Below are 17,964 nucleotides of genomic sequence, written 5' to 3'. Positions count from 1 at the left end.
GGAGGGGGAATGGTTCCCCTCGGTGCTGCCGCGGGTCCTCCCGCCCGCCTGGGGGCGCCCTGGCGCGGCGCTGTCCTGGCCCCGTCACGCGCGCCGATGGTGTCGGAGCGTGAGGCGGCGCGGAGGCCGCGGCGGGCCGGGCCGTGTGAGGGGACCCGGGGGCTCTCCGCCGTCCCCTTCCCCGTCCCCTCGGCAGCGCTTCCCTGCGGGAACCCCCGGGCATGGAGCCCGCTGGCCCTCCCGTGAGGGAGCTGAGGTGAGCGGTGGGCGCGGAGGGGCCGCGGGTCTGAGGGCAGCTCCTCCGAAAAGTGTAGCCAAGCGGTTACGTAAATTAGCCGAGAATTAGCGAAACTTGTGTTTGTGCTTATTAGCCGGGGGGGATGGGGTCACAAAATTGGCGGCGTTGCTTAGTCATATGAAAGAGAGGAGAAAAGCTGATTTTCTGGTTTGGGAGGCCGGTGCTGGGGTGGTTCAGGGAGGCTTATGGGGCATTGCTGGGTCCCGGGGCTCCCCAGAGCCCTCGCTGTGTGTAATGAGGGCACGGGCATCTGCGCTACATTATGGACATTATCTGTCCCTAACGTACCGGGCGTCTCGAACTTGTCGCTTTTTGTGAGGAAGAAGGAGCTTGAGTAGGTCTTTGGCTTCTGCTTTCACGATGTTTGTATGTTGTGTTTTCCCCCTGTCGGTAAGCGATGTCCTGTAGGCTCGGTTCGCTACAGAAACCTGCTTAGAGGGTAGTTGGATGACTGTGACACGAAAATTAAAAACACCAACAAACACTGGCATTTGCTCAAAGATCCTAAAAATCATCTGAAGGTGGTATTATAAACGCTCTGACCCTAAAAAATTCTCTACTGAATCACTTGAGGAGTCGGTGACTCTTAACATCAGTACGTTCCTTGTATTTAGGACAGTGTTTGCAGAAAGTGCACTGAAGCTTTGCTCCAGTGGGACTGGGAGCTTCCAGGATGGTTTCATAGAATCACAAGATGGTTTGGCTTGGAAAGACCTTTAAGATCATGTCCCAAACCCCTGCCACGAGTAAAATCCTCCCTGTGGTACAAGCTGTGTTTGTGACATCAGGTGGAAATGGGCATCACTCAAATCCCCCCTCCTGACTGTGGGCAGTGCTTGTATGGTCCCGCAGTGAAACTGCATAATTAAAGATGTTCTTAAAAATTTTACAAGTGTTTTTGCTTTTGGTGTAAATTCTGCCCCTGCAGTCTGTGTTCTTACCAGTACTGTAGTCACTGGGCACTTTGAAGAATTGAATTTCTGTCAGTAATGACTGATGGCTTCAATATTATTTCAGTTTTGTTTAATCAGGTAATTGTCTTACAAAATTAGTAACTGGAGAGCGTTCCCAAGTGATACTCTGATGGCAGAATTAGATCTGCAGTGTACCTACATTTTTTTTTCCCCCTGTAAACTCGTTTTAGAATAGCTTTTGACTGACTTCAGCATAGTCTTACAAAGAGAAACTATTGGTGAGGGAAATTATAGATCATTTTAGTGTAATATGCAAGGTCACTTTCCAGCTCTTCCACATACATTGTGTGTCACCTTGAGCTGATTGGGGGATTAAAATACAGCCTTAATAATGGATATATTGGTGGGATTCAGTGTTTAATTATCAATGTTTATAAGGTCCTTATAGGCCTTTAAGATGGATGGAAAATTAACATTTATTGTATTTTTAAGTCAATCTGACATGTAGCAAGACTGATGGTTGAGTGAATCTCTTTTTATAAGCTCTGACATTGAAATCACCACCTTGTAAAGAAACCAACAGACGAGTTCTAAGACCTGCAAATGTTTCTGACAGCGCTCAGGAGGAGCAGTAACTTTGCTTGGTTTTGGTCAGAAGTTTGTATGTTTGGGAGCCGAGGATTATATTTCTTCTTGCCTACAGACAGGCACATGATCGATTCAAATCAACAATAAATTCTTTTAAATCTCGAGCTTATATAATTAAACCACATTAAATCTATTATGAAGAAACAATTCCCTGTGTGTGGTAGGACGTGATTGCAGCTTTTGTAACAACCCAGTGAGCGCGGTGGCAAGGCCAGAGGGTTTTTTTTTTTCCCAGCGTCGCTGCACCTACGTTTGTCCTTTTGTGTTAGAAGCTATGCTGAGTTCCACTTGGTTTTTTTATGCACTTGGGATTTTAATGGGCCAGTCCTTCCGAGGGCAGGTTTGATTTTGAGCAGATGGCATCCCTCAGCGGCGAGGATGCGTCTCAGCATTGCGAGGGGCTCTCCCTGAACGACCTGGAAAGCCTGCACAGCTTCCGCAGCCGCTCGGGCAGCGTCGGCAGCACCGGCTCCAGCGGCCGCCTGCAGCTCCGGCAGAGAGTAGCGCACCTCATGGCCTGTGTGGAGGACGTCAGCTCGGACGACGAGATCCACAAGGAAGTGTCTCGCACCCTGGATGAAGCTTTCCTCATCTGCGGGAAAAAGCTGAAGTGGCAGGAGTTCAGGTTTTGTTCCCCCCAGCTGGTTGTTTCTTCTGGCGGCGTTGGGGTTTTTCTTTTAGGCTTGGCTGGCAAAGAGGTTTCTGAGTGATGAAAAGTGACAGAAAATCTTTGTTTTCCGCAGGCGGGAATTCTGTGGGGAAATCAGAGCGCTCTTAGGGTTGGTTGCCTGTCCACGCTTCAGTTTTAGCAATGGTTTTGTGTGATTTTTGTTTGTTTGTAGACTACACTTAGTTACCTGGAATGTGGGCACAGCTTCTCCACCTCCCGATGTCACCAGTTTACTTCAGCTCAATTCACTGGGCCCGACTATGGATATGTACGTTATAGGGTAAGTGTATATTAAAGACCTTGCTTTGTAAGTTTATTGCAAAACTGCCAAGTCTCAACAGGTTATGGTCTGTTTTGGGAGGACTGTGTGATGTGAATCACTGTCTGGGGGATGGTTTAACACTATCACTACCAGAAGGTGAAGACTAACTTAGTCTAACTAACAGAGTACTAACTGACAACAAAGGTGATTTATAGGAGGAGAGGCTTCTCTTCTTTATGCTGCTGTTTTGTGACAAAATGCAGAATATCTTTTTTCTAAGCAGACAAAATGTTTTGGCTGCTGTTTGCTTTGTATCAGGTAAAGGCATGTTCATTTTGATATGACAGTTATGCAATATTCAGCATGTTTTAAGGAAATTAGTGCAAGCTTATTGGGCGTAATCTGCCATTGTGTTTTCCAAACTTTCTTGAAATTTTGAAGTCCTGACAGGTTATTTGTCATATCTAGAACCTGAAACTCTGCCTTCATGTGTATATAAGCTCCTTTAACTTTGTTTTTCTTGGCGTTAGATGTGTTAGACCTGTGGGTGGGTTGAACTGCTTGTGAGTGAGAAACTGAACAGCAAGAACTTCCTGACTTAAGCTTAGGGTGTTGTGATCTGTGTTCTGCAAAGGTTATATGAATTGTGTTGAAACCAACTGGTACAGTGTGAATAATTGTGATGTATTCAGCTTACAGGAGGTGAACTCAAAAATCACCAATTTTCTGTCTGACTTGGCATTCGATGATCCGTGGAGCATTTTTTTCATGACTGTGTTGTCTCCCTTGGGATACATCAAGGTAATTATTTTCATCTCTTCAGTGTCACAGCACTGCAGGAAAGTGTCTTTCCCAGCTCCATTCAGATTTTCTTTTCCTCAAACTCTCTATAAAAGATTAGTTGACAGTGTTTTTTGCAGGTGTCAGTCACTTCCACATTTATTAGAAGTGATTTGTCATCACACTTGAGTTTTCCTGTTTTGTTGATAAGGGCAGTTTTAATTTTTCTCTATTAATACTAGTGTCCTTAATTTTAGCAGTAAAAACTGGACATGTGGTTTTTCATGTCTCATTTGGAATAGTTGGGCAGTTTTGATGCTTTTGCAGCTCAGATGACACACAACAAGAAGCTACTCAGCTACAATGGCAAGGGCAGGTGCTGCAGAATCATGTGATGAGTAGAAATACTCCTGTCTTAGTAAGAACACACTCTCAAGGAACAGAGTCATGAAGATTATTTAAAATGAAATGTGATGTGAGCTTACACTCAACAGCATATCTCTTGTGGCCACAATATCTCTGTCTGTCTCTTGTTGTAGAACATTTTCTTGCTCTGTGCAATATTGGGGAACTCCATTGTGATGTTTCTGATGTAGTCTTGCACTATAAATATCCCAAGCAATGGCAGTGATTTTTGTTAAGATTGCTAAGGTTCCTTTTTCTTTTCTTTTTTTTTTTCCAACTTGTTTGCTGGTGAAAATAAATTGCATATATGTAAACCAGGATTTTAGTGGGTATGTGTATTTATCTGAGGACTTCAGATTTGATTGAAGACCTACAACATTATATGGTAGTTTGAAGGACAAGATTTTTGGGTAATATCTGGGGCATAAGACCAGCTAAAGTGCTGCCTATTTTAATAGTGGAAACAATAAACATAGGAGGATATCCTGAATTTCTCTAATAAAGAGAAATTAAAAGCCTTTTGAATGTTGTATTGGTTTTCTAAATCAAGCATTATTTCAGGGTGATTTTGCTGAGATGATTGTATTATCTGCATGCTAATCAGACTCAGCAGTCGTGCTGTTATTTTAATTGTGATTAAACAAAACAAAGGACCCATTGGGAATTATGAAAAGGAAGAAACCCACATTGTTCATTCTGGTTAAGTCATTGCTGATAAACATTCCAAATCTGGCTGTGGGCTGACATTCAGGCCCTGCATACAGACAGTTGAAAGAATTCCTGGTGGTATGCCTGGCTGATTTTGAATTCCAATTTATAAATGTGGCAGTTTGGACACACTAATGAATGGATGCTGCCACCTAATGGCTTTCAGCAGGACTGGATTAGCTCCAATAATAGGAGGGAGCTGTCAGGCCAGGTCATAATCAAAACAGGCAGCAAGGAGAGGTTATCCCAGGACTTAGCCAGGAGGGGAGGAGCAGTTACCCCTTGGCTGACCTGTGACGAGGTTGGGTGTAGAGAGGTGGGTGTCATCCTTGGGACTTTATGTCCCTTCAGTAACAGGGTCTGTTTTCCAAGTGTTAAATTGGTCATAGTCAATTCTTTCACCATCCACAGGATCATGTTCCCTCTGTGCAAGGTCTTTGCTGGATTTGGCTTTAAGTGTTTGTGGGACTAGTGCTGGTTCCAACAGAGGAGGGATTGTTGTCTTGCAGTATTCAAGACCTGGAGAGAGGTGGTTTCATATGGATCTTGAGAAATGTCTGGGGATTGGCCACAGCAGAGTGAAGTAAAGCAAATAACAACGGGACTGGCAGATCTTGGTATCTCATGAATGCAGTTATGGAGAGGAGAATGGTGGCTACTGAAATATTTATGCATCATCTAATAATTACAATCCGTCCCTTCAGTATACTGTTTAATATTTTGTTGGGTTCAAGGACAATGTGAACATTGACATACATTCTGAAATCATTTAATTGTGTAGATATGGAGGCAAGGAAAGGAGAAATTCCGTTTTAAATTTTGGGCTGAATGTATGTACTTCTCCAGCAGTTGTATAGTCAGTGTTGTTCTTAACAGGAGGCTTTATTTTAAAGTAGGCTTTTTCTAAGTTAATCCAGCATAAAATTGAACTGCAATGAATATATTTCAATGCCTGTATTTTAAATTTGAATTAATTTAAAATCATTAAAACAAACACTTTAAATGAATTTTGTGTCTCATGCCAGGAACATTGTAAAGTCCATAACTTTTTAATGAAGGGTATCTTTATTAGACTATTTCCACACACACACACAAAAAAACCTAAACCACAAAAAACCCCCGTGTCTTATGTGCTCTGTTAGTGTTGTTGCTTTGGAAGTGTTTGGTAAATCAGTTTTTACAGGCACTGCAGGCAGGAGTTGCTGCTGTTTGCACTCATTGTTTTTGCAGATGTCTAGAATTACCTGCTGTGCTTCTTAGGTGTTTTAGTGGCATTTAGAATGTTTAGTGATCTGCTGAAGGATGGTTCAGTTTGAAAAACTTGCTGCTGTTGGAGGACTTGTAGGTGTGAGCTATTAAGGTTACAGGTGAAAAGTCAAGGATTTGGTTCTTCACGAACAGGATTCTTAAAGATAGAGACAAGAGGCTGGGGAGGCAGAAGCAAAGTCTTTAAAGAGGTTTGGGCAAGGTCAAATTCAGATTTGTAACATGATGTTCCAACTGTGTTAATTAGTTGAGGGATTGATCAGATTTGTCTATAAGCAGGGAATGTGTTCCTCACAGCACTGGAACGTGCCTGCATTTCCTGTGTCCCAGGATCAAAGCCACGCTTGGCGAGGGAATTGCACGACTTCTGCTCTGGTGTTCTTCACCTAAAAGCTCCTATGGAGTAAACCCAAGTTATTCCCAGTGCCTCCCTGGAACTGACCATTCCCTCTTTCGTCTCTCTTCCAGCTCTCCTCCATTCGCATGCAGGGGTTGCTGCTTCTGACCTTTGTGAAGCACATCCACCTGCCCTTCATCCGGGACATCCACACCCAGTTCACACGCACGGGCCTCTATGGATACTGGGTAAGGAAGTGCCTGACACTCGGTTGCCCTGCTCACTTATGGTGGTGTGTGTGCCTCTGAATGGTTTCATGCTGGGAGAGAGGAGATGGGGTTCAATTAAAAATTTATGAACTGACAAGCAGCGAGACTCGTTTGTCTGAGCCATGTGTACGAGTGCACTGCACAGCCCATAATCCTGCTAGTTTATTACCTGACGGGCAACAACTTCTGTAGGATGAAATTGTATTGATTTAAACCTAAATAGCAAAGATTTAGGTGTTAACAGTTACATTTGGAGGCTCTGAGTGTAGGTTCAGGGAATGTTGTTGATCTGCCCTCCCAGGGGAACAAAGGAGGAGTCAGCATTCGCATGTCCCTCTATGGCCACACGATCTGCTTCATGAACTGCCACTTGCCAGCCCACATGGAGAACACAGAGCAGCGACTGGATGACTTTGAGAAAATCCTGGAAATGCAGTTTGAAGGAGAGAACATTCCAAGTACCTTGGAGCACGAGTGAGTTGTTCGCCCACTTGGTGTTGGTTTTATCTGTTATATGGTGAACTCGTGCACTGAAGAGTTTTGGGTTTGGAATTTTTCATCCGTCATTTTTATTTTAAATGTCCCTTCAGCCTGAATCCTGGGGGGAAAAAGATAACCTGAAAGGTGGAGATCTGTTTTACAAGGCTGTTTTCTTCCTGTCTTTAATTACATAAATTAGTTAGCATACAGACTGTACAAGCCATGCAGGAAAGCTTTAGAAAGCCTGTTTATACCAAAAATCCTTCTGATTGCTGTTCAGTGTTCAGAGATGCAGATCATTAGGAGGCTCAGGAGAAGTTAATATTCAGGCAGTAATGAGCAAGCAGCAAGAGTGCAAGGGACTTAATTTACTGTTTCAATTACTTCAAATTTTTGGTGTAGCAGCAGGTTGTCCCTGTGTAAGCTTATCTATAACTACTTAATGTTTGTTTTTAAGCTGTTTGCATTAAGTAATATAAGTGATTAGAGCACCTAATTAGCATAATGGCTTTTATTCTGTTGAATTCTTCCCTCGTGTTAGTGGATTCCTATAAATCTTCCTTGGTTTTTTTTGCATTTATTGTTTTTTCTTCTTCTTCTTAAGTGTTCTCTTCTGGTTTGGAGACCTGAACTTCCGGATAGCAGACTATGGCATCCACTTTGTCCGGGAATCCATCAATAACAAGCGTTACAGTCTGCTCTGGGAAAAGGACCAGGTGTGTTGCCTTAGTCTGGGGGGGGTTTGGTTTGGTTTTTAATGCATACAAACACAACATGTTAGTTAACATTACCTCTAGAGTTTCTAATTTCTTTCAAAGAACACAGACTCAGAGCAGGCATGAGGTGGAACAGGTCTGGCCGTTCATTCTCTCACTTCTCTCAGTCATAAGCCCCAATTAATTGCCAACTATTTCTGCTTTTGTTTAGTTTCTTGCTTTACAATGCTTGTGTTTGACTGGAGCTTTCTTAGAACTTCATGTCTTATCAGTTGTTCCTCACCTTGATTTCTCCTCTTCTCCCAAGAATTATTTTTAAGAGAACCTTATTCTGAAATTTGTTTTGAGTATAATTGCCTCAAAACTTGTAGACAGATCATGTCAAGAGTTCTGGCAGTAACAGAGGCACTTCTGAATTTACCCTTCCAGTTATGTTGTACTGACCGAGATGTTGAATTCTTGGAGGAGCTTTCTCAATCACCCTTTAAGCTCTGCATTTTAAACATGAACTTTAAAAACTACTTTTTATTTCTGCAGTTAAATATGGCCAAAAAGACAGAAGCATTTCTTAAGGAATTCATAGAGGGTCCTTTGCAGTTTAAGCCCACCTACAAGTTTGACCTTTACTCGGATGTGTATGACACAAGGTAAAAGCATGTGGGATATGGGGGTGAATGTGGGCTTGGTGAAATATCACTGTAGTAAGTAAACCTGAATTTCCTGAAGGTACTGGTTGACTGGGGCTGTTGAGCTACTCTGTTAGGCTTGTTCACTGATCAAATCTGAATAAATTAATATTGCTGGCTGATGAAGCTGGAGTCTGCTGATTGCATGAGGGAGGTAGTGAAAGAACCCAGCTTCCTTTTTGAAAGGGCTGGATTAACAGAATAAATGAGCACTTGTTTAGGCCACTTCTATTTTGTTGTTTATGGCTAAAAGTGCCCACTGGTTGTCAGAAAGGAGCAAAAGAAAAAGAGTAATTGTCTGCAATTTTTGTTTTCCTTCTCTGTTTAAACATTTTATTTGGTATGCTGGTATTTGAAAGTTAATGTAAATTTGTCTTCACTGATTATTTTCAGTTGAAAATGTAGTATCTTAAGTTTCTCAAGTTTTTCTCTGATGCTAAAGTTTGTTGTTAAGTATTAGTCTTATATTTTAACAGGAGGATAAGTTCCTGTCCAAACAGGGGTTTTGTACTGATCTTTTTCTTTACTTCCAGAGAACAGAAGTCCCTGTTTTGGTTTAAGTAAGAAGAGAACTTTCTGAATTTTGTAGTTTCGTAAATATTTCAGAATCAAAACAAGGCTCTTTTCTGAGCTTTGATTTGATTTTTGTGAAATATTTGAAAATCAGACGACAACTGATTTTCTGTAGGGACTTTCTGAACCTGTCTGAAAGCTGTAGTGTTATCTACTCTGCTGTTGCACTTAACATTGGATGTTATTCCTTTATATCCAAAGACATTTTGCTCCCTAATTGAGTGTAAAGATATGTAATGAGACCAGCAGTAAATCCAATTAACAAAAAAGACTTATAATAATCCGAACCCAGACATTCTCCAAATGATTCATAGCCTGGTAGTCTGTACTGGCTCATTTAAAGAACAGAAAGTGTGCTTACACATACTGTGTGTGATCTGCTGCTGTTCAAGCAAGCAGAGAGACTTTGCTCAGATGGGGGGAGATCAGCAGGCTTGAAAAGTGTGCTTTTGATGAAATCCACAGTATTTTTTTACTTTTTGATACTTTTTCAGTGTGAATTTTGAGGTTTTGTTTCCCATCTAATCTGCCATTTTCTCTAAAATAGTGAGTGTATTAACTTAAGCTGTTTCTTTGGTATTTTCTTGCACAGCAGAGCAGACATATGGCAGCTCATAAAGATTTCTGTCGGTTTATATAATTACTGGAGTAAGTGGGATAAGGGCCCTTAGTCATTTAAAATCTTTCCACCTTACTAAAGGTGAGTCAGACTTGCATATGGGAAGGGGTAAAATAAAAATATGTTGAATATTGAACTAAATGGCATTGGGTTTGATATTCAGAGTTATTAAACTGACAGTTTTCCTTACACATCCTGCTCATTAACTGTTATAACTCAATCCAGTCCATTCTAATTCCTCTTCCATAGGGTATGATCTTTTCTCCATTTCAATTTGAAGTGACACATCCATACAGAGAAGTTGCTGTTAAGTCTTCCTCCCCCTGCAGAGGGAACCATGGAAGGCTCGTGTCTCCTGTTGTTACTGATATGGAATAGGAGGAAACTCTGCATTATGATTACAGTTTGATGTACAGCACAGTTGCAGGCACAACTTTCTTGATCATGGAATTTTGAAAGCCTGTTGTTTTAAGACCTGCAGTGCAGGCTGGTACAATTTAGAGGAACTTTTAAATAAAGCATTGCTGTGGCACCTGTGATTACAATAAGCTACCCAAGTTTGTCCCCTTTTTTTGTTGTTAAAAGAAACTTGTCCTCAATCATCTTGAATAATTTTGAACATCATTCACACTCTTCTACATATTCCTTATGTTTATGCCCTCATTTCTCAGAATATCTATACATTTGAAGCTTGGGGCAGTTGCTGTATTATCTCAATGTTCTTGAATTTATTTTTTTTTAGGAGAAAGTATCATTTCCTGTATGAAGTCGACTAACCCACTGAAATGCCCTTCTCCCCTTCATTTTACTCCTCTTTCAGAAACCCATGAAACTGGTCTGTGGTTAATGGAGTTCAAATTGAGGAAATGTTGGTTGTAAAGCATTTTGAATGGAGCTGTAAAATGAAGCTTGAATGCGATTGCCCTCTTTTATTGATACGTATCTGACTGTCTTTGAACTCTGAGTAGATTTTGCACAGCATTCTTAGCTTTTGCCAACTTGTTTTTCTTCTCATTTCACTTTTACCTTGCACTTTTGCAGTGAGAAGAAACGAAAGCCAGCATGGACTGACAGGATTCTTTGGAGAGTGAAACATCTCTGCCAGAATGCATCAAAAGAAGGCGAATTCTCTGAAGAAGAGCAGACAATTTTTGTTACTTTGAATAACTATGTCAGTCACATGAGCTATGGCATCAGCGACCACAAACCTGTTACAGGAACATTCGGGCTTGAGGTGCTGTCCCAGTTATGTTGTTAAGAAAAAGTTTGTTTTGCCAAGTGTTACCTTACAGAATCTGGTTTTCTGAACCAAAATCTCTGTTTCCTTCTATTTATAGTGACGGCAGCAAATTGGTGTCAGTTTATTTCCACTCAGTTAAGAGTCCCACAGCAGGTGTGACAGAGAATAACATGAATAACTAAAAGAATGACAGAGTTGACTGACTTTAAAATCTGTTCTTTTGCCTAGTTGAAGCCTCTTGTCTCAGTTCCTTTGGTGGTGCTGAATCCTGAGGGTGAGTGGAGTGCAGAACACGATGTTATCATCCGCTACTCCGCAGTGCCTGAACTCCCCAGCAGTGCTTGGGACTGGATTGGGCTCTTCAAGGTAATATTCTCATATCATGGTTCTTCAGCAAAGATGGTGAATAGGACTGGAGGAGGTAGTTGCTAGTTTTAGGGCATTGTGATTCTTGCCAGTGCAGAACTCTCTGGTTTAGTTGTCTCTCCTTGATTACCGTTAGTTTCTGTGCCGACAGTTCAGCTCCCTAGATGTGAGTTCTTTCACACCCTTAGATTCTCTGCTAAGAGACTGTGGTGATTTATTTAAATAAAATGTTAAAGAAGCTATGGAAAGGAGTTGTCCTCCCATGATGTCTGCAATTCAAGAGATTTATGTAGCAAAGAAAGAACAAAAATAAGTTCGTGGAAGGGTGAGAGAAACAAAAGTTATGTGTGTGCCCCTAAAATGTTTTTGTCCTAAAAGTGCAGTGTTTTAATTACGTCAGTGAAGTATAAACAGCTCTCACAACTTTGAGTTTTCCATGTAATGTGCTTTTTGTTTCCTTCAGAAGGCTGATGGTTTGCATCTTTCTCTGCAGGTGACTTTCAGGCATATGAATGATTATGTTACTTATGCTTGGGTAGAAGATGATGAAATCTCTTCTAACAAAGACAGTAAACAAGTAAGTCAGTTGTATTTCTTTCTAATGTAGTTTCCCACAGAGTGGCATTGAAGGTCTGTTTGTCCCATATCCCCTTCCTCTGGGGGGTTCTGTATCCTCTTTCCCAGCTGAAGCTAATTGGGAGCGATATTATTGTTTAAAATCCCTCTTCCTAATTCTTAGTAATTTTCAGGTAGTCTGGCACACCTTCTCAATGTGATCATATAGCTTAAGGGAATTGATGAAAAAGCTATTTATTCCTGTAGTGACTTTTCACTGTACTAAAACTACTGTCATTTTATATTTTGATCTGTTTCTGCCACTGCTTTAAGTAATGGGCCATGTTTTCATCTGATTGTCCAACTTGCTCAATGTATCCTTAGTATTTATTATTTTGGTTACAGTTGTAAGTATTTACACAGTTAGTTCCAGGTACCTAATACAGCTCCAGATTGAGGTTTCTTAGACTTTGTGTTTTGACTACTGAATGTTTTGGTTCTTCTTAAAAACTGCTGTCTGTTACAAAGCTTGCTAGTAGTGATTACCTAAAGTGATTGAAAACAAACAAACAAAACTTATTTGGAATACAGATGGTGTGTTGCCAGAGATATTTATCTGAACAAACAGAAATTAAAATTTAATTTTGGAGACATGGCAAGTGCAAGGATGGATAAGATTTTCCAGACAAGGGAAAGCAGTTATTTCACGTTAAAGATTTTGTAAGTTAGCATCAAGTTTACAACAGGAAAACAAATTGTATTGTGTAAATACAAAGCTTAGAAATCTGAGCACTATGAGTGTTCTTTTAGCAGGACACTGGGGGGTGCAGTTTGGGGACGGGAGTGGTTTCAGGACCGGAGCAAACCGAGGTGGTGCTTTGCTCTGCTCGTTGCCACCAGGAGGCAGCTCCGCTCCCTCCCTGCTGCTCCGTGGCCTTGTCCTGTCCCCTACAACCACTCTGAGCTTTTTCTTCTCCCTTCTCACTGAACCAACTCATCTTGCTAACATGGTGAAGGATATTCCTTTTCCTCCTTGACTTAGTTTTCAGATGGTTTCATAAGTTATTTCTGTCCTCATCCTTTTTAGTTTGTGTTTTAAAACCTGCTTATAAATAGTCAATACTGATTTTTAAGGTGTCCTGAATGGCAGAGACTGATTTTTTGTAAACTTCTTTTTCTGTGGAAGTTGCTCATTGCCTGTTCTTATTCTTGTTGCCAGGTTTACATGAGTGCTTCAGAAATACCTACTATGGGAGGAGAATTTTTGCTGTGTTATTATAGCAATAACTTGCAGACAATAGTTGGTATCAGCGAACCTTTTCAGGTAAGGTATTTGGAAGCACTGATTAGTGTTGGTGTGATCTTTTCTGTTTCTTTTACTTTCACATGCATCTGAACATAGATGTGTGCAACTGTGTTAATACTGGAGGAGGTGGCAGCAGAAGGAATTCTAAAAATTATATGTCCTGGCTAACATCCCATAAAAGAATTTGCTGATGTGCTAAAAGACTCTTGAGTAGCTGTTATGGCAACACATAGCAGTGAAATAAGACAGGTTTCTTCTCTCTCAGCTTTTACTTTTGGAACTTCAGGCTCTCATGTTAGGTCCTAGTTTCTATAAAAATGAGAACTCAAGTGCTGCCCAGTTTCTGGCAGATTGTAGGTGAGCTCTTTGTGCTCCATTCTGTGATAGATTTGCACAGAAGTGTTTCCTGTATATTAATCACTTGAATTTGGGAAAGACAGTACAGCTGGAACTCAAGTTAATTGTTTAACAGGCTTCATTTAATTTCTGAAAGGATCACTTAACCTGCACAAGCAAGGTGAAGCAACCAAGCATTGCTGCTTCTACACAAGCACTGTTTTTTCCAAACTAATTTTGTTTGTGCATAATTTTCCATGCTGTCATAGCTGTGCTAATGTGTCGTGAAATGATTGAAATAGAAGTTCTGCACTGTTGTTGGATGAAGGGGTTTTAAAAGACTGTGGAGCTGCATTGCCTTAGGGGATACAGTAATGAAAGTCACTGGGCTGGCTGATATATCTCAGTGCTACTGTTCCTGTTTTTCTCTCTGTTTTGGTGAGAAACATGGCAGTGTATTTCTATTACCTCTGAGCTTAATAGCTACCAGAGACTCTGCAGGATGGTTGTCAGTTGGACATGGATACAACATCCAATATGCCTTTCTTTTTGCATGACACTTAATGTTTTGGTATCAGTTTAGTGGATTTTTACTAGATTTTTAAATTGTCTCAATTCTTAGCAAGTATGACAGCCATCTTTATGTAATGGTATATTGATAGTGCAGAGCAAAACGGTGGGTTTGAGTTGTTAATTTAGTTTTTAACTTGTTTTTCTCCCAGATTCTGCCCAGCAAAACTTCAATAGAAAAGGATTTGACACAGGAAGAGAACAGCTGGATGCAGAAACCTGATGATCTGGAATCACGTGATGAGTCTGAAGACAGGAAGGGCATTTAGTGGTCCTGATTCAGGAGTCAGATGATTCTTTATATCTTAGTGATTGTAAGCTTTTACTCTTAGAAGATGGAGTAAGACAGGTAGGATTGTTCAGAAACTTTGTAAGCTCGTGGAAGATAATTTATTGTGGAAACAGATATTTTTATTATGGGGAGAGTAACTCTCTTGCACTGGATGAGAACTGTAAAAATAGCACTTAATGAATGCTGTATGTTTTAAGGTGATAGACATTTCTAATACAATGATTTAACCTAAGGAAGTTGCCATGTTTAATAGATTTTTAGGCTCGTTCCCTTTTTTGTAGAGGATGTTTTATTTACGATGCAATATTTGCTATACCGTAACCACTTAATAATTGATTTCCAAATTTTGAGTTTAAATGAAGTTATTTTAAAATATTTATTAGATATGGCCAGTTAGCTTGTTTTGAAATTTTATTTGACCTTCAAATGTAAGCTAATTACCTTTTGGGAAACATGTGTGACAACAGGTCACATGAAAACAAAATCCTTGGAGTGTGTAGTCTCCTTTGGTAGATCCTTTCCTTCATGCCTTACTGAGAACTCTCTGTAGGATTTTCCATTTTTAATTTTTCCAAACTGAAATACATTTATCAAAATGTATTTTTCCTGATTTTTTAGAAATTCTTCTTTTATAAAACAATTAAGCAATTTGCCTATTGCCTTTCTCCCCCTCATTAAAAAAAGTAAAATAACACCATTTTTATACCAGTCCCTGGCTCAGAGTTGACCAGGATCACACAATTTCTGAAAGAAATGCTTTAGCATAGGTGAGGAGCCCATGATTGTGAAGAATTTGGCATAATCTGTGCTATAAAAATTGTAAATCTCTTCCATTTAGAGCAATCAGTCTTAAAAATTTCTGGTTTTCAAAGGGTGCTTAGACCTTAATACATCCTGTGCACTTGAGGGTGGAGATGCAATAAGAAACTTCATGTACTTTTAGGAACCTGAAAGGTAGTTAGCTTCAGAAATGGTTTTGTTTCTTGATGAGGAAATGGAGATATTTGGAAAGGATTGGAAGAAGCACCAACATTCCACAGAATCTGAGACTGCAGTGCTGGAAAAGAGCACTTGTGAGTCTCCCATGTTACAGACACAAAGCTTCCAGCTACCTACCATGTGTGGTAAGTAGAGTTAGTTACTGATCACTGTCCTGGTGGTTAGGGATGGAAAAGAGCAAATTTGGTTCAAGTGGAAGAGCAAAGGATGTTGGTGTGTTTATGCTGGAATGCTGCTTCAGAAATGAATCAACTCCTTTTTGCTCTCTTTCTCAAAGCCTTATTTTTTTCAGGGTTGTTTTGAGATAGAAAGTTAGCACCTTGGTGTTTGTTTGGCGGTTACTTGCTTGTATCATTCACTGTATAAAATCTTTTGAGGGCCAGGTGTCTTTGTATGCTGTGGGAGCTCTAACATAGGTTATCTGGTTAGGTAGCTGCAGTGGGGGTTAGGAACACTTGGCCTCTGTAGGTTTTAGACATATTCAGCTTAAAGCTTGGTGTTGGGAACTGCTCCCAGTTGTGAGTAGTGAGGGCAGGTTCAGAGGATACTGTGTTCATTGCCTGGATTAACACTGCCTTGAGGTTTACAGTTTGTACATTCCTGTTACACTTTGGAACAATATTAGAAACAGTTTTCACATTTGTACCGGTCTCGCAACAATTTGTTTTGCACTGAATCTTTCAGGTATGTGACTTCTCATGGCAATTAGGGCACCAGACAAATCCCTGCTGAATTGCAATAACTCTTGCAGTTCTCGAGTTGTCCTGTTTCTGATTTCACTTGTGTAACCATTACCATACTCCATGCAAGGAGATTCTGTGGAGAGCCCAAAGAACAGTGGTCTTTGAATTCCAGACCACAGCTGGTGATTTATTGTGGACCAAGATCCAGTTTCTTCCAAGCAGGGTGCATCTGCTGTTCAGGAGCAGCTCAGAGGGGGAGCCACTCGAGAGCCTTTCTGTTGTGTGGGAGCTGATAACCCTCTGTCACTGGACACAGAAGCTGCATTTTGTAAACTAATCCTTTGAACCACAGGACTTCACTGAAAATGCCCACGGCAGCTGGGATTGGAACTGCTTGTTAGTAGGATGCTGCACAGAACTGTACTTCTTTCTTCAGTATTATGCACACAGAGGCACTTTTGTTTACTACTGTTACCTATGGTAGCTTTTCAAACTATTCCATGACCTGTAATGATGCAATTTCTGATGAAATTTATCTTTCTTAAAACACCTTTAATTGGATGTTATAATCACTGGAAATGTTTTTATACTCATGTATTTTCTTTTCATGTACCTCTAAAATAAATCCTGGCAGTGAAGTGTTGCACATGGCCTCTGTTGATTTGAGAATGAGCATATTGGTTTGGGTGGGGAGGATTAATTTGTGCATGGTAACCTTTCTCCAGGAAACTTTGGTCATGTTTAATGCACAGATACAACAGTGTTTTAGAGTGGAAATCAGTCAATAATAACATGGTGTAGGGCTTTGGGCTGCAAAAGAAGGGTAAGGACAGATGCTATTTTTCTTTTGGATAAAGCAGATTCATCTAATTTTTTTTCCCCCTATTTCAATGAACCCAATATTAAATGAACTTGTCATTTTGCATTTCTGTCCCCCTTACCCCTCTGAGGAGGGTTTGGTATTTTCCTTGTAAAAATGCACAAACTCTTGAATTGCTTTCTTAATTTTTAAGAACAGGTTCTTCTAATTTCACCTTTTCACAGAGAATTTTTCACGGTGCGATTAGAGGTGTCCTTTTTGTCTTTGTGAGAGGTCTGCTTCATTATGCTTCGTATTTTAAATTTTGCATGTTTTAATATAAATTTGTACTCAAATAATTTCCGTCTACGGGTAACTTCTCATAATTCCCTGGTGTTAGAGAATTTATTTAAAAATAGGAAATATGTCTACCAAGGAATGTTGTCCAGTATAGCCTCATTTAATTTCCATATATTTCTGATTCCTGGCTAACCCCAGGATGTGCAGTGTATCATTGCACAGAGATAGTACAGCTCTGTGTAAACAGGAAATATTTCTAAGATGTCTTGCGTGTTTGTTAGACCCTAAAAATACGTTCTGATAAAGACTATTGTTTCCACTACCACTGCTTCCTTCTCTGGTCTTGGACACCAAGTGACACTCAGATGAACTTGTCTTAATTAATATACTGCAGTGAAAAGGCCAGTTGAACAAAGCCTGAATTAGTTATTCCTTGAGAGAGGAAACGATCCCTTTTTTGAGAAATCTGTGTTACTGACAGGAAACTTCCAATGTCCCTTTCAGCCCTTGGATATAGGGATTCACTATTGGAATGTGATGGAACTGAAGCAATTTCTATGCAGTGCACAGGTTGGAAGAATCACTGGAGGAAAACAGTGAAGTCAGGGCAAGTGTGAGAACTGGGAATGCAGACAGGTGAGAGGAAATGCAGAGGTGCAGGGAATATTCAGAAAATTAGAATAGTGGCACCACAAAAGGAAGAAAAACAGAATAGCAAACATTTTAACCTGCTAACCATACTTTGAAACTGGCAGTTATTAAGTACAGACATCAGCCCTGGTAGGGAATATTTCAGGATTATTTATCAAATACCACTTTCACTGTAACTGTGTTTTCAGTGTAGTTAAAGTGGTTTTACAGTGAACTGCTTGAGCTCAGCAAAGACC

The 17,964-nt window shown here is 40.4% G+C and overlaps 1 protein-coding gene across 3 annotated transcripts; it reads left to right on the top strand.

The window, feature by feature from the left end:
- Positions 1-106: 106 nt before the first annotated feature.
- INPP5K (inositol polyphosphate-5-phosphatase K) lies at positions 107-16,621 on the top strand. Of its 3 annotated transcripts, none has more exons than XM_018076729.2 (13): positions 107-256; positions 2,201-2,485; positions 2,703-2,810; positions 3,485-3,593; positions 6,420-6,536; positions 6,859-7,031; positions 7,642-7,753; positions 8,291-8,400; positions 10,673-10,865; positions 11,100-11,237; positions 11,731-11,814; positions 13,012-13,116; positions 14,157-16,621. In XM_018076729.2, exons 1-13 carry the CDS (start codon positions 222-224, stop codon positions 14,271-14,273), a joined length of 1,686 nt encoding a protein of 561 aa, XP_017932218.1. In that variant the 5' UTR covers positions 107-221; the 3' UTR covers positions 14,274-16,621. The 3 variants fall into 3 exon arrangements, with proteins under 3 accessions (XP_017932218.1, XP_017932216.1, XP_017932217.1); XM_018076727.2 differs by lacking the exon at positions 2,201-2,485 and adding an exon at positions 8,973-8,999 and having other exon boundaries at positions 109-256; XM_018076728.2 differs by lacking the exon at positions 2,201-2,485 and having other exon boundaries at positions 110-256.
- The last annotated feature ends 1,343 nt before the right edge of the window (positions 16,622-17,964 follow it).

Source organism: Manacus vitellinus, unplaced genomic scaffold (assembly GCF_001715985.3).
Source record: "Manacus vitellinus isolate BGI_N305 unplaced genomic scaffold, ASM171598v3 scaffold_32_pilon, whole genome shotgun sequence".
Classification (NCBI taxonomy): domain Eukaryota; kingdom Metazoa; phylum Chordata; class Aves; order Passeriformes; family Pipridae; genus Manacus; species Manacus vitellinus.
Note: the sequence above shows the minus strand (reverse complement) of the source record. Positions and strands in the feature narration are given on the sequence as shown.

Excerpts from the sequence above, each read along its gene's own strand:
- INPP5K (XM_018076729.2), top strand. The coding sequence starts at position 222 with ATGGAGCCCGCTGGCCCTCCCGTGAGGGAGCTGAG. Across the intron at positions 11,238-11,730 it reads ACTGGATTGGGCTCTTCAAG|GTGACTTTCAGGCATATGAA; the intron begins GTAATATTCTCA and ends CTTTCTCTGCAG. Across the intron at positions 13,117-14,156 it reads GTATCAGCGAACCTTTTCAG|ATTCTGCCCAGCAAAACTTC; the intron begins GTAAGGTATTTG and ends TTTTTCTCCCAG.